Source organism: Pipistrellus hanaki, assembly GCF_964339955.1.
Source record: "Pipistrellus hanaki genome assembly, chromosome: X".
In the NCBI taxonomy this organism is placed as follows: Eukaryota; Metazoa; Chordata; class Mammalia; order Chiroptera; family Vespertilionidae; genus Pipistrellus; species Pipistrellus hanaki.
The window spans coordinates 8,474,345-8,488,269 of NC_140524.1; the positions used below are offsets into that span (position 1 = coordinate 8,474,345).

General features: G+C 48.2%; 2 protein-coding genes across 2 annotated transcripts in view; one reads left to right on the forward strand and one right to left on the reverse strand.

Moving 5' to 3' along the window:
• The window catches only part of PFKFB1 (6-phosphofructo-2-kinase/fructose-2,6-biphosphatase 1), a 45,759-nt gene extending 42,582 nt beyond the window's left edge, over window positions 1–3,177 (reverse strand). The window contains exon 1 of the mRNA XM_084871084.1: window positions 2,904–3,177. Within this exon, the coding sequence (XP_084727210.1) occupies window positions 2,904–2,931 (28 nt within the window). The 5' untranslated portion in view covers window positions 2,932–3,177. The remainder of the gene's footprint in view (window positions 1–2,903) is intronic.
• Window positions 3,178–5,079: 1,902 nt separating this feature from the next.
• APEX2 (apurinic/apyrimidinic endodeoxyribonuclease 2) lies at window positions 5,080–13,158 on the forward strand. The gene is made up of 6 exons (XM_084871097.1): window positions 5,080–5,376; window positions 6,328–6,411; window positions 7,433–7,613; window positions 8,069–8,215; window positions 9,529–9,598; window positions 11,875–13,158. Exons 1-6 carry the CDS (start codon window positions 5,232–5,234, stop codon window positions 12,781–12,783), a joined length of 1,536 nt encoding a protein of 511 aa, XP_084727223.1. The 5' UTR covers window positions 5,080–5,231; the 3' UTR covers window positions 12,784–13,158.
• Window positions 13,159–13,925: the final 767 nt, after the last annotated feature.

Here is a 13,925-nt window from a genome sequence, read left to right on the forward strand (position 1 = left end):
ATAATAAATAAAGAGCGCCTGCCAACCAACTAGAAAGATGAATTCACTGTTACGTTTTTGGTTTTGTGAAGCTCTCTAGAAATTGTTCCATCCAACCCTCTCAGGTAAGAAACTGGCGGCCTAGAGAGGGAAGCATTTTCCTAAGGTTCTGCAGCCAATAAGTCAGGAGTAGGATACTGGGTACCGTATTTCTCCCACTCCAGGGCTTGTCATTGGTTAATGGGCCAATCTAGCTCTATTTAAGAATGTGTCCTTCCACATTAGCTTAGAATCCTTAGAATCTCATAACTAGACTTTGAAAGATATGTAACTCTCTTAATCCTAAAAAGTCTCTTATAAATATCACTCTGCTAGAGCTAATAATCTTAATAACTTTTCCATGTATGTTTTCTACAGCCCACAAAGCAGCAACATATTCCTTATCCTAGTTGCTCCTTACAAACACTCTCACTAGCCTTACAGGGAAACGGAGGTGTGGGAGGGGAAGGGGCTAGTCCAAGGTAATTGAGCCAGTAACCTGAGTCCTCATCTGTTTATAATTTTGTCCTCGCGATCCTGCCAAAAGGCAGAAAGATAATTTTAGCAGTAGGAAATCTGATATAGGAGACTTTTGGCAAGGATGGAAATAAATGGTAAACCTAGGGTCCAATCTTGAAAACCCAGCTTCAAATGGCCTGGAATTAGCTATTAATTTATTTTTACCATTGTTATCAATTCTGGCCCCAGAAGGAGGAGAATTAAACAAGCTTCATGGAAAGGCCTCAGCCTGGATCTTGTCAAATTCTTTATTTATTTATTTATTTATTTTTTCACTGTTGGAAACTTTTTTTTTTTTCTTCCCAATTAAAAATGCATTTTCCTCTCCCAGCCAGTCCTTTTTTTTGGAGCTATCCAGGAATAAATCCGCAGTAAGCTTGATCCAGTGGTATACATTTACCCCTTCTTGTCAAATTCTTTAAAAAAAAATATTTTATTGATTTTTCACAGAGAGGAAGAGAGAGTGATAGAGAGTTAGAAACATTGATGAGAGAATCATCGATCAGCTGCCTCCTGCACACCCCCTACTAGGGATGTGCCCGCAACCAAGGTACATGCCTTTGACCAGAATCAAACCCAGGACCTTCCAGTCTGCAGGCCAAAGCTCTATCCACTGAGCCAAACCAGTTTCGGCTTATCAATCAAGTTCTAACCCACCTCTCTAGTCATGCATCTCTTTAGGCACCCCCATGCTTGAACTGCACTGGCTTACTCACTGGGCCCCAAAACATACCATGTGCTTTCCTCCCCGCCCCCCCACCTTTGCCTCAGTCTTTCTTTGCTTTCCTTCCATACTCAACAAAATACAACTCACTCTTCAAGGCCTTGTTCATTACAACTCACTCTTCAGTGTTGCCTCCTTGGGAAGCCTTCCCTGTACCCTCGGGGCAGATTTTGTCTTTGGTTGTCTTATTAACTCTGCTTCCGGCTGAGCAAATATCCACCTGTGTTTTTACTGCTCTGCTTCCTTACTAGATTGTGAGATTCTTGAGAATGGGATCTCAGCTGTCTGTAATCTGTGTTTCCAGTGTCCAGCTAAGGCCTTGGCACAGAGGAGACAATTGCTCAATGGGTGGTTGTACAATCGACATCTCTTTGCCCTAGATGAGATGAATATGTGACGAATAATCCACATTCAAATAAGGTAAATGTTATTCAGAGAGTTATGTAGGGTCCTGGGGGGAGGAACTAACTTGGTCTGAAGATAGGAAGTGTCATCTAGAAATTTTCTCCACCTCGAATGGGGCTGAACAGAATACATAAAAGAAGGAAGTCCTCTGTGAACAGGGTGGATTAACTGGTTAAAGAAGCGTTCACTCAATATCAGAGACTCACTCAAGACCAAAAGCTGAGCCACCAATTCTAAAATGGGGTTAATTCTGGGGAAGAGAAGCATACAGTGTGACTTCCTGAGGCCCACCAATCCCGATCATCCTCCCAAAGTAGGAGTTATGTTAGAGAATTCCATTAAAAGCATTATCAGAATAGGATGGATGGGTAACAAAACCGCCAATGGGGTTCCTCTATTGGTAATTCTTGAAGCGTGTGGGTGGGAATGCGTTTGTGGGAGGTTATGGGGCAGAGGGGGGATTGGCCACATGCTTCCAGGTCAGGTGCCTATATATAAGTATCAGGTCTGCTGCTGCTGAGGCAGCTTAGGATCTTCTTCCTTCTTAGCTACTGCCTTGTCCCCCCCCCCCCCCCCTATTTTCAGCCCCGTGTGTTGGGTCCAAGGCTCACTGCATCCTAGTTCTAGGAGTAGCTTTTCACAGACCACAGCCACGCAAGGAGAAGAGCAGAGAGAGCGTCGTGAGTTGTACTGCCTGCCAGGACTGCAGAAAAAGCAGGATCCCTAATGACACAGAGAGTACAGAAGTCCTGAAATATCTCTCAAGAGCTCTGCTTTCTGTCCTTCCAGTCCTCTTCGCCTGAACAGTCCTCTAAAGGAACTTCACTCTCCATTCTAGTTGAGGAGGCTATTAAGTCCAGAGAAGTTCAAAGTCTTGTTCCAAGGGCCAGAGCAAACCAGCCCTGCCTCATACACTGGGGGAAGGAAGAAAAGACATAATCTCTATCTCCCACTTCATTCAAAACTGAAGTAGACCAAGTCAGAGAGGCTTTTGGGGGCCACTGTCCCACAAAGACAGATCAGAAGGATGACAGATTGATTGATTGATAGATAGATAGATAGATAGATAGATAGATAGATAGATAGATAGAGATTCATCTTTCCCCCAACTCTCCCACAACCTTTAATGCCCATTTCAAGTGGCCACTTAGCAAATTATCAAAACAACAACTTTCCAGACAGCCTAAAGAACGGATTTGGATTTGTGTAACTCTTTTTTTTCCTCTGTTTCACCTACCTGGTCTCTTAGAGGTTTTGTCTTCCATTGGGAATTATCCGACACGCAGTCCTCTTCTATTTAGACCCCCCAAACAGGTCCAGTGGGTGGCGTCCAAGAGGGAGCCTGGAGCCTTCCGTTGGTTCCCTGGGAAGGCTGGGGAAGTACCCTCGGTAAGAGGGGTGTGTGTGTGCTCTGTTGAAATATCAGCTGTTGTAGTTGCCAAAGAAGTTCCCGAGCCACCCAGAGCCTTTTCTCTTTAAGCTAACCATGTGTTCACCTTGCCCCAAAGGTCAGAACTAATATTAACAAGCCACCGCAGAATGGGAAAATGAAAACCAGCAACGGAGACAGGCAAGATCTGTATGCATTTCCTTGGGGCTAAATTTCAGATTGTTTTTCAGAGTAAGTAGGCATGATCCCTTGCTGGCGAGTAATTTGGCAATCTAAAGCAAGAGCAATAAAAAGGTTCATTTCCTTTGTCCTCATTATCCCACTCCTGGGATTCAACCCTGAACCAATAGCCACCAAAGCATGAAAAAGTTTAAAGCAGCATACATTTAATTTTAATTGCAGAGCTGTTTTCTGATGGCAGCAAGTGGAAGGTACTTTTAAGTCCCCCAGTAGGAAAAGCAGCTCTTTGAGTCTGCAGACATTGAGATTGGTTAATCTAAGGCTATCAAATTCAGGTGTTATTGTGTGTGTGTGTGTGTGTGTGTGTGTGTGTATAATTATGCTGCAATTCTGAGTGAGGAACCTACGTTACACTTTTCCCTGTACATTGTATATGTCTATTATTTCTATTTTTGTGTTCTCAAAAACAAGTCACCCCCCAGCCAGTTTGGCTCAGTGGGTAGAGCATCAGCCTGCGGACCGAAGGGTCTCAGGTTCTATTCCAGTCAAGGGCATGTACCTTGGTTCAGGCTCCTCCCCAGCCTAGACCCTGGTCAGGGCAAGTGCAGGAGGCAACCAATCAATGTGTTTCTCTCACATTGATATTTCTGTATTCCCCTCTTTCTAAAAGTCAATGGGAAAAATATCCTCAGGTGAGGATTAAAATAAATAATAATAAAATGAATTAATTCAAGTCACTAACCTGTTGGTGCTATTGCCATTGTCCTTTGTTATTCATTCAACAAATATCTACTAACTCCTCTAGTATATGTTATCCCCCATGTTAGGGGATGGGACTAACAAGATGAATCAGACATGTTCATTGTCCTCAAGTTGCTGGCAGTCTAGAGACAGAAAGAGAAATAAATGGTAGCTGAGCAATGTGGTAAGCGCTGTGACAGAATGGACCATAGGGTGCCCTGAGTGCCTAGAGGAAAAGATCTAACTGGGGAGGTGGGTGGTTAGGAAAAAGTTACTTAAAAAATAATCCTTGAGCTGATTAAGATAGGGTTTGAATCCTGACTCACTTCTCTAAGAATGGAGTGAATTCACTCAATCTCTCCTACTTAGTCTTAATAGCCCTTAAAGGATTGTCCTGAGAATGAAGTGATATAATGCATATGTAAGAGCCATAGGAGCTTGGTAGCTCACTTAAATTCTCTGGGCCTCAATTTTACTCATCTGAGAAATGGAGCCAAGAGAATGTACGTGTCCAGCCACGTCCTTAGGATGTTATAAGGCTCAAGACAATGAATAGCTAAGGGCAGGCTTGAGGCAGCCTCCTCCTTCCCACTCTCTCCACCCAATAAAGCCAGAGCTCTCTCCTAAGTCCTATTGCCTCTGAATGCTCCCTCCAGCAGCGGCAAAGTTCCCTCCCTGCATCCTTCCTCCCTCGCAGCACAGTTACGTCAGCTGCTCCTCCCAGGGCGCTTGCGCTACAGCTGTATGCTTTCCGGCAGGGCGTGCTGTCACGTTGGGGGCGGGGCTTCGGGGGCTGTGAGGATCCGCTGCATTCCTAACTCATCGGAAGCATCCAAAGGGCTTTTGGGCAGAGCAGACACGCAGTCACGCTAGGATGCGTGGGCTAAAGTGCTGCGGGGCAATGGGGGGAAAAGAGGGGAATATGTAAAACTTTTAACAATAAAGACAAAAAAATAATAAAGTGCTGCGAGAGAAGCAGAAGCCCTGCCGGAGGCCTTTTTCCCGCCATTCATTCCTCCTAGATGTCCGCCCCGCCCCCTGCAGCGGGAACTTCCTCTCCTGTAGCCAATAGGAACGGAGGGGCTTGAAGCCCCGCCCACGCGCGTCCCACCGTTGCGTGGTACGTCAGAGGACGCCTGCGCGAGTGAGCTGGGAAGCGGAAGGCCGGAAGGCCGGGCCAGGCGGTCTCACTTGGGGAGCCCGCCGCTCTCCGGTCCCCGGTAGGGCGAGGAGGCCTAGCGGTTTGGCGCCACAATGCTGCGCGTGGTGAGCTGGAACATTAATGGGATCCGGAGCCCTCTGCAAGCGGAGGAGCCCAACTCCACCACCATGGCCATGGCGCGCATTTTGGACAAGCTGGGTGCTGACATCCTCTGTCTTCAGGAGACTAAAGTTACCAGTGAGCGTTCAAGAATCCAAGACCCCTGCCATACTTGCCCCTTTCTGCTAACTTGCCCGCCGCTCCATCTCATTTCACTCCTCCATGTCTGTCTTTAGAATCCTCCCCTTCTTAGACCCTCCCTCTCAGAACCCCGGTCCCCTCCACTTGAAACCCCTAGTTCTCAATTCAGCTAGATCTCCTAATTCCCAGTTCATCTCTCCTGTCCCCAGCAGACCTTTAATTCCCTTCCTCTTGCAACCTCCATCCTCGCTCATATCCTCTAATTCCCATTCATTCTCCCACCCCGGCTCAGGCGCCATAATTTTCTCCCCACCCGCACATTGTCCATCTCCCACTTCCAAGTCAGACTCCCCAATTCCTCCTCCCAGCTCAGATTCTTTCATTCAACTCCATTTTTGCCCCCAGATCTGACTCCCTAATGTCCTCCTTATACCTTCTGATTGGATCCCTGGTTTCCCTTATCTCTCCTCCCCAGCTCAGAGCCTCTCATCATTTCCCCTTCATGTCCCATCCCAAGCTTAATCCTCTTAATTCCCTCTCCTCCCCATCCATCTCCCACCCCCAGCTCCCTCCTGATTCCTTCTCTGCCCCACACACTCCCTACTTTTCCTTCCATCTCCAGTCCAGATCCCCAGCTCCCTCTCCCAGGTCCCCCATTCCCCCTCCCCACTCTCCTCCCCCGTCAGCTCCATACTGTCACTTAGTCACCTCCCTCCTCCTACCGAATTCTCCACCTCCCATTTTATAGTTCCTTCCTCCCAATTCTGATATCAATTCCCTCTCTAGTCCTCAACTTTCTAGCTCCTTCTCTAGTCATAGATACTTCCTTTTATTTTCCAACTCGGACCCTGATGTGTACAAGGAATTAGCCTTACAACTGGAATTCCAGGCCTTTATGTGACCTGGGTCTTAGTTTCATCTCTGACAGAATCTTGCATCTTTTTTTAGGGGATGTGCTGACAGAGCCCCTGGCCATCATTGAGGGCTATAACTCCTATTTCAGCTTCAGCCGCAACCGCAGTGGCTATTCCGGTAAATGGGGGTTTCTGGGGACTTGAAGTTGGTGATGAAAACAGGTTTTCCCATATTTGATGAGAAGGTAATGAGAAACGTAGGCTTTTAGTCCATAGAGCTAAAGCCGCATAAAATTATGTGTCACATTATCCTATTGGTCCTCAGAAGCACAATAGTGTGGTGGTGACTTGTATGTGCTCTGGAGTCAGACTGCCTGGGTTTAAATCCTAGCTCATTTCCTAGCTCTGTACCCTTTGGTAAGTTGCTTAATCTCTTTATGCCTCAGCTAGAAAATGGGGATAATACGTATCTTCTAGGGCAGTGGTCGGCAAACTGGCTCGTGAGCCACATGCGGCTCTTGGCCCCTTGTGTGTGGCTCTTCCACAAAATACCACGTGCAGGCACGCACGTACAGTGCGATTGAAACTTCGTGGCCCATGCACAGAAGTCGGTTTTCGGCTCTCAAAAGAAATTTCAATCGTACTATTGATATTTGGCTCTGTTGACTGAGTTTGCCGACCACAGTCCTAGGGCTGTGGTTGGCAAACTGCGGCTCTCGAGCCACATGCGGCTCTTTGGCCCCTTGAATGTGGCTCTTCCACAAAATACCACTGCCTGGGCGAGTCTATGTTGAAGAAGTGGCGTTAGAAGAAGTTGAAGTTTAAAAAATGTGACTCTCAAAAGAAATTTCAATCGTCGTCCTGTTGATTTTTGGCTCTGTTGACGAATGAGTTTGCCGACCACTGTGGACAATTATAAGGATTACACAAATGAGTTTATGTGATAATGATATTAGCTAGCACTAGTGGAACACTTACCATGCATTCATATACAACACTTAGAATATTAGCTGCTGTCCATGAAGAAATGGAGACTTCAGGGTTTGAGGAGCGTTTCCCCAGGCTCTCGGGAGCCATCAAGGCCTTTGAATTGATAGAAGCGTTGATACAACGCTTGATGGAGATGATTCAGGTGACTTGTGTGGGGGCAACGGGTTGTGGCTGCCAGGCCTGCTCACAATACCCTTGTCTGTCTCTAGGTGTAGCCACCTTCTGTAAGGACAGCGCCACCCCACTGGCTGCTGAAGAAGGCCTGAGTGGCCTGCTTGCCCCTCAGAATGGGGGCGTGGGTTGCTATGGAAACATGGATGAATTCAGCCAAGAGGAGCTTCGGGCTCTGGATAACGAGGGCCGGGCCCTCCTCACTCAGCACAAGATCCGGTAATAGCTCGCCTCCCCCTGTCACAGCACTGCTGGCTGTAGTCTGCATGTGGTGATTGTGAGGCTGGCCTTGATAAGCAGGCATTCGCCATAGGAAACTTTCCAAAGTTGCCTTTCCTGGACTCTAGTCCTGGCTGGGTTGCTCACTGTGTGACACTGGGTAAATCCTGGGCTGAATGCATTGCCCCAAGGTGCTCATTCTGTGTGTCCTGTCTTTTTGACTGGCGGCACCATCTCCTGCTTGACCTGGCTGTCATCCTAGATGCCCCTCTCCTTGCCAAATCTGTAGTCAGTCCCCAAGTCCTATGTGTGCCAGCTCATTCATGTCTTTCTGTTCCCTTTCTTTGCACCCATCCCACCGATAACCATTAAGTGGAAGCCACAAAGTGTGGGGAGGAGTGGCTTGAAAATGACTCATTTTCTTGGGGGGGGGGGCGGGTTTCTGTTCTCCCTAGCACGTGGGACGGGAAGGAGAAGATCTTGACCATAATCAACGTGTACTGCCCCCACGCTGACCCTGGGAGGCCTGAGCGGCTGACCTTTAAGATGCGCTTCTATCGCTTGCTGCAGATTCGAGCAGAAGCCCTCTTGGCAGCTGGCAGGTACTGAGTTTCTCTTGTGTGCCCAGCCTACGTCATGCTCCATTGGAGGGGAAATGGGATCTTCATCGTGGGAGTGTTTTCACAGTCTACCTGAATAGGCCCTGCTCTGTAAGAGTTCTGAGGACCCGTTCTTTTGAGACCTAATTTCAATGCCCAGAAAGAAACGCTCTACAGGCTGATTCATATGCCTTTCAGTATAACTATTATTGCTTGTCTCATTTTTGATTCTTATAAGTATATTCTCAGTAGGACATGATCTCACTCGTCTAGGGGAAATGGTGAACAACATAGACTGACGAACAAGAACAGACCCAGAGACAAGGAGCCATGGGTCAGACTGTTGGACCTCAAAGGGAGGGTGGGGATAAAGGGAGAGATCAAAGGACTTATGTGCACACATATGAGCCTAACCAGTGGTCAATGACAATAGGGGGGTGAGGGCATGAGTAGGGAGGTGGGGGATTGGAATGGGGGGTTGAGGACAAATATGTGATACCTTAATCAATAAAGAAATTAAAAAAAAAAGTTATGAGGACCAAGGAAAGGAACACAAATACAGGGTTTGTACTCAAATATCTCTGAGCACCTATTTGGGCTCCTCCTTTTACTCACTACGAGCCCCAAGGCTAGTCCTTCTCTTTACTCTTTTGTCAAATGAATGTATGGCTCCCTATCTCGCAGAATAGCTTTACGAATGAAATGAGCCCTGACCGGTTTGGCTCAGTGGACAGAGTGTTGGCCTGTGGACTCAAGGGTTCCAGGTTCGGTTCCAGTCAAGGGCATGTATCTTGGTTGTGGACACATCCCCAGTGGGAGGTGTGCAGGAGGCAGCCGATCGATGTTTCTAACTATCCCTCTCTCTTTCTCTCTGTAAAAAATCAATAAAGTATGTATTTTTAAAAAGAATGAAATAAGATGAGGAATTCCTGGGAGCAAATAGTGTTATCCCAGAGAGGGACAGGAAAGTGAGGGTGTGTTAGAGTAATCAAGGGCTGCTTCCTGGAAGAAGTGGTACCCCGGTTCCACTGTGAAGGACTAGAAAAATACCCCAAGGTGATCAGCCAGACAGTCATGTCAGATGGAACAGTGTCACCTTTGGAGATCAGAATTGAGTTGGTCAAGAGTAAAGGGCAGCCAGGTTACAATGAGATTGGAGAAGGAGGCTGTTCTGAGTTGCTTCTGGTTCTCACCTTGGCCTCAGTTTGGCAGGTGGCCTGCCTGAGCTCTTGAGCCCAGGAGAACATAGATGGGCAGGATTACTGCTCCCCTCTTCTTAACTTCCCAGTTGACAATCCCACTGTTGTGTTTTTCAGCCATGTGATCATTCTGGGTGACCTGAACACAGCGCACCGCCCCATTGACCACTGTGAGGGAGTCAACCTGGTAAGGCTCCCTCTAGGCCTCTGATCTCACTCCTGACTGTGTTTCTGTTCAGCCAGCCAATCGGTGCTGTTTTTTGTTTTTTGGCTCAGGAGCAGCTTCCTTCCTGGAAAAGCAGAACTTAGTTTGAAATACTATTCTCAAACCACTGAGGATTGTTTATTCATTCAATAGACATTATTGACCCTACCCTTGACCTAGCCCAGTGGTCGGCAAACTGCAGCTCGCGAGCCGTGGCTTGCCGCCCTGTTGACTAATGAGTTTGCCGACCACTGACCTAAACTCTCAATTCCAATAATTACAGGCTGTTGTTGTTCCTTTTATTAAGCTCCTAACCCAGTGGTCGGCAAACTCATTAGTCTACAGAGCAGCAAAACGCGGTGAGCGAGCCGCAGTTTGCCGACCACTGACCTAGCCTGACTCGCATGATGGGGACTCAGGTTACCACCCAGTTCTGGCTCTTGGCCCCTCAGAGCACTCTGCGTGGTGGTGGGCTCTGGACACATGACCAGCCACTTATAGAATGGTGTCTTCAGGCCTGAGACAGAGGTGGCAGTCCAGGTAGCCAGGGAGCCCAGAAATGGGATTCCTGGGTCAGCCTAGGCTTCAGGGAGGCTGGAAATGTCCTAAATCTTCAAAGATGAGTAGAGGAGAGGTTTGGGGCGAGGGCACCAAAGCATTCTAGCATGAGAAAAGGCTGCAGGTTGAGAATTTGCCTGGTGTGCATAGGGAGGGAGGTTAGTGGCAGGAGATGGGGCCCCTATGGAGTCAGAATTCAAGGGCCAATCATTTTCTTTCTTTTTTTTAGTTTTTTAAAAAATATATATATCTTCATTGCTTTCAGAGAGAGAGAGAGGGAGAGAGAGAGAGAGACATCAATGATGAGAGAGAATCATTTATTGGCTGTCTCCTGCATGTCTCCTAATAGGGATCAAAGCCACAACACAGGCATATGCTCTTGACTGGAATCGAACCTGTGACCCTTCGGTCCTCAGGCTGACGCTGTATCCACTGAGCCAAACCAGCTAGGGCTATCAGTTTTCTAATATACTCTGTCTTCTGCTGATGAACCTTTTTTTTTTTTTTTTAATTCAGAACTGTCCTAGATCTAAGTGCACCTCCTACATTCTTTCTTCCAGCAAACGAGAATTAATAGTACCAGGTCACGTGACACTGTCCAAAGAAGCAGAATATGTCCTCTTCCCACAATACCAACTCTTCTAATCTTTAAAAATGGCATTGTCATCCCCTCGGTTGCTCTTCCCAGAAGCCTGGCAATTGTGATACTACTGTCCTCCTTCCCTCCTCTACCTTTTCCACATTCAGTTGGCCAGCGAGTACTGTAGAGTCAGCTCCACATCATCTGTTTTTATTGATTTCAGAAAGGAAGGGAGAGTGAGAGAGATAGGGACATCAATAATGAGAAAGAATCATTGACTGGCTGCCTCTTGCGTGCTCCCCACTGAGGTCTGAGCCCGCAACCCGGCATGTGCCCTGACTGGGAATCAAACCATGACCTGGTTCATAGGTCAAAGCTCAACCACTGAGCCACACCTGTCGGGCTCCACATCATCACTTAATTTCAGTTTTCTCTGTCTCCTCTGGTACACCTCTAGTCTAAATGACCAACTTCTGCTGGCATGAACTATAGTAGCCATCTTCTGCTGGTATTATGGCCCTCAGTTTGGCTTCCCTTCAGATGTTTGGGTATACTGTCTCCTCCTTCCAGAGGCCCATCAGAGAAGCTGTTCTCTTCATTTGTAACGCCCTCTGCCTAGGTTACTCCTGCCCAGTGTTCTTTGAACATTTGTTGATTGAATGAGTGGGTGGGTGAGTTGGATGGATGGCTGAACTGGGGAGCAGAGTCAAAGGAAGTATTCAGACATGGATTTCTGGAGCCCCTGAGCTCAGGGGTGAGGGATGGTCGGTGAGGGTTTTGACACAAGAGAAGCCAAATAGTGCCAGAGGGTTTGAATGAAAAGGCAGCAGTCTTAACTCCCAGCCCTAGCCCTACTTTTTAATCAGCTTAACAATAACCCACAACCTTCGGACCAACTTCTAGCCCTACTTTTTAGAGGCAGCCACCTTTAGCTTCCTATTTTCCATTCTTTTGGTGAGCAATTCTAAGAATTGCTTCGATGGAGCGAATAACAAGTCAGGAAGGGTGGAAATGGAATCCCAGCCATTGCTGGCTTACGTTTTCTTGTCTGTAAAACGAAGCCAAGTCCTTTCTGGCATCTAGTTCTGCCTCTCTCTTTGTACCCTTTCCCTTTCCCCAGGAATGCTTTGAAGAGGACCCAGGACGCAAGTGGATGGACGGCCTGCTCAGTACGCTGGATTGCCAGGGTGGGTCCCACGCTGGGGCTTTTATTGATACTTACCGCTGCTTCCATCCAAAGCAGGAGAGGGCCTTTACCTGCTGGTCAACAATCACTGGCGCCCGGCGTGCGAACTATGGCACCCGGATTGACTATGTGCTGGGAGACAGGACTCTGGTCATAGACACCTTCCGGGACTCCTTCCTGCTGCCCGAGGTGATGGGCTCAGACCATTGTCCCGTGGGTGCAATCCTGAGCGTGTCTTCTGTGCCAGCAAATCAATGCCCTCCTCTTTGCACCCGCTTCCTCCCTGAGTTTTCAGGCACCCAGCTCAAGATCCTTAATTTCCTAGTCCAGCCCAAACAAGAGCCTGTGTCCAAGCAGTCAGTGCTGCAGGTCAGCAGTCAAACCCAGGGACAGATACGCCAAAACAAAGCCCAGGTGCGCTCGATCAGGCCTCGGCCAAGTCGGGCTGGCTCCAGCAGAGGCCAGAAAAAACTGATCAACTACTTCCAGCCATCCTCCAGCCGCCTCCAAGCTTCTCCCAATGTGGAGCTTCCTAACCTGTGTGCCGTTGGGACCCCAAAGATCCCAGAAGACGAGGTGATGGGAAAAGGGGTTGAGGGGCAGGCCAAGGATGCAGAGGCCAAGGATAAGAAGGAGGTACGGACGTCATTCTGGAAGTCTGTGCTGGGGGGTCCCTTGCCTCTGCCGCTCTGTGGGGGCCATGGGGAGCCATGTGTGATGCGAACTGTGAAGAAGGCAGGACCCAACCAGGGTCGCCAATTCTACATGTGTTCCAGGCCCCGGGGGCCTTCCACTGACCCCTCTTCTCGCTGCAACTTCTTCCTCTGGAGCAGGCCTAGCTGAGCCCACCCAGCCAAGGGGTTCTGGCCTGGTCAGCCCTGTATATGAACTGAGGCCAGCACCTTCCTAAGCTGTTATCTCCTCCCCCAAGGCCTCCTTCCTCACCCCCCTCCTCCTCCTCCACCTTTCTCAGGGATCCTTCTGTTTCTTCTTTCTCTTATTCCTCTAAGGCCTCTCTCCTCTCTCTTCCTGCCTTGCTCCTCACTGGTGAGCTACTTGTGCCTTAAGTCTGCACCCCAGTCCTGCACCCCAATTTCCACCTTCCTGTAAGAAATACACAGGAACAAGTGGCTCCAGGTACTTTTAAGACTGACCCATTCTTCCCTTGCTAGGAAATGTATCAGCCTCAATAAAGTCTGTGTCTTTGTTTTAGTGCCCATGTCATTTGAAGGTTTTGGATATGCTCCATGAGATGTTATCTCAATACTGGGTTTGCCAACTGCCTGTCGCCTGGTGGTATAACTCAGAAAGGGGAGGAAGGAGGAGGGGTGCTCACCATAAAGGGCTCTGCTGAGTTGTAGGGGTTCCTGTACTGCCGAGATTGGCTCGACAGAGGAGGTAGGTGTGGTGTGACAGAAAGCTCAGCCACAAACCAACACGTCCCAACTGGTGTGTCTGACAGCTGCCATAAATGGGTTATGAGGTGGGAGTTGCCAGCCAGAGTCGAGAATGGCACAGGTGTCAGGAAAGATTGCCTCCTAGGTAAGTAACACTACCCAAGCACGCCATGCAAATGTTTTCTGTTTTCTGTGACCTGGGAAGGTTGGGAGCATTGCCTTGAATAAGTTGCTTTCTATAGTCAAGCCTCTTTCTCACCTGGTAAAATGGGGCTGGTAAGTCCTGTTCTATAAGGTGTGGGAAGGAAAGGATAATTATTGAGGACATCCATTCCTTGGGCTGGAAAATAACTCCAGTTTGGGGGAACTACTCCTCTAGGCAGATTGGTTTGAGCTGACTCTGCCTCCTGGCTTCAGAGGCTATCTGAAGCTCAGGTGTCCAGGCCTCCCAGTGAAAAGTCAATCCCAGGATTTTTGTTGAAACTTGGGTAAGAGCCATCCTATATAATAAAAGGCTAATATGCAAATTGTCCCCTCCACCTGGAGTTTGACCAGGGGGCGGGGCCGGCCAGCCAATGACCCGTGGCC

Excerpts from the sequence above, each read along its gene's own strand:
- APEX2 (XM_084871097.1), top strand. The coding sequence starts at position 5,232 with ATGCTGCGCGTGGTGAGCTGGAACATTAATGGGATCCGGAGCCCTCTG. Across the intron at positions 6,412-7,432 it reads CAACCGCAGTGGCTATTCCG|GTGTAGCCACCTTCTGTAAG; the intron begins GTAAATGGGGGT and ends GTCTGTCTCTAG. Across the intron at positions 9,599-11,874 it reads ACTGTGAGGGAGTCAACCTG|GAATGCTTTGAAGAGGACCC; the intron begins GTAAGGCTCCCT and ends CCCTTTCCCCAG.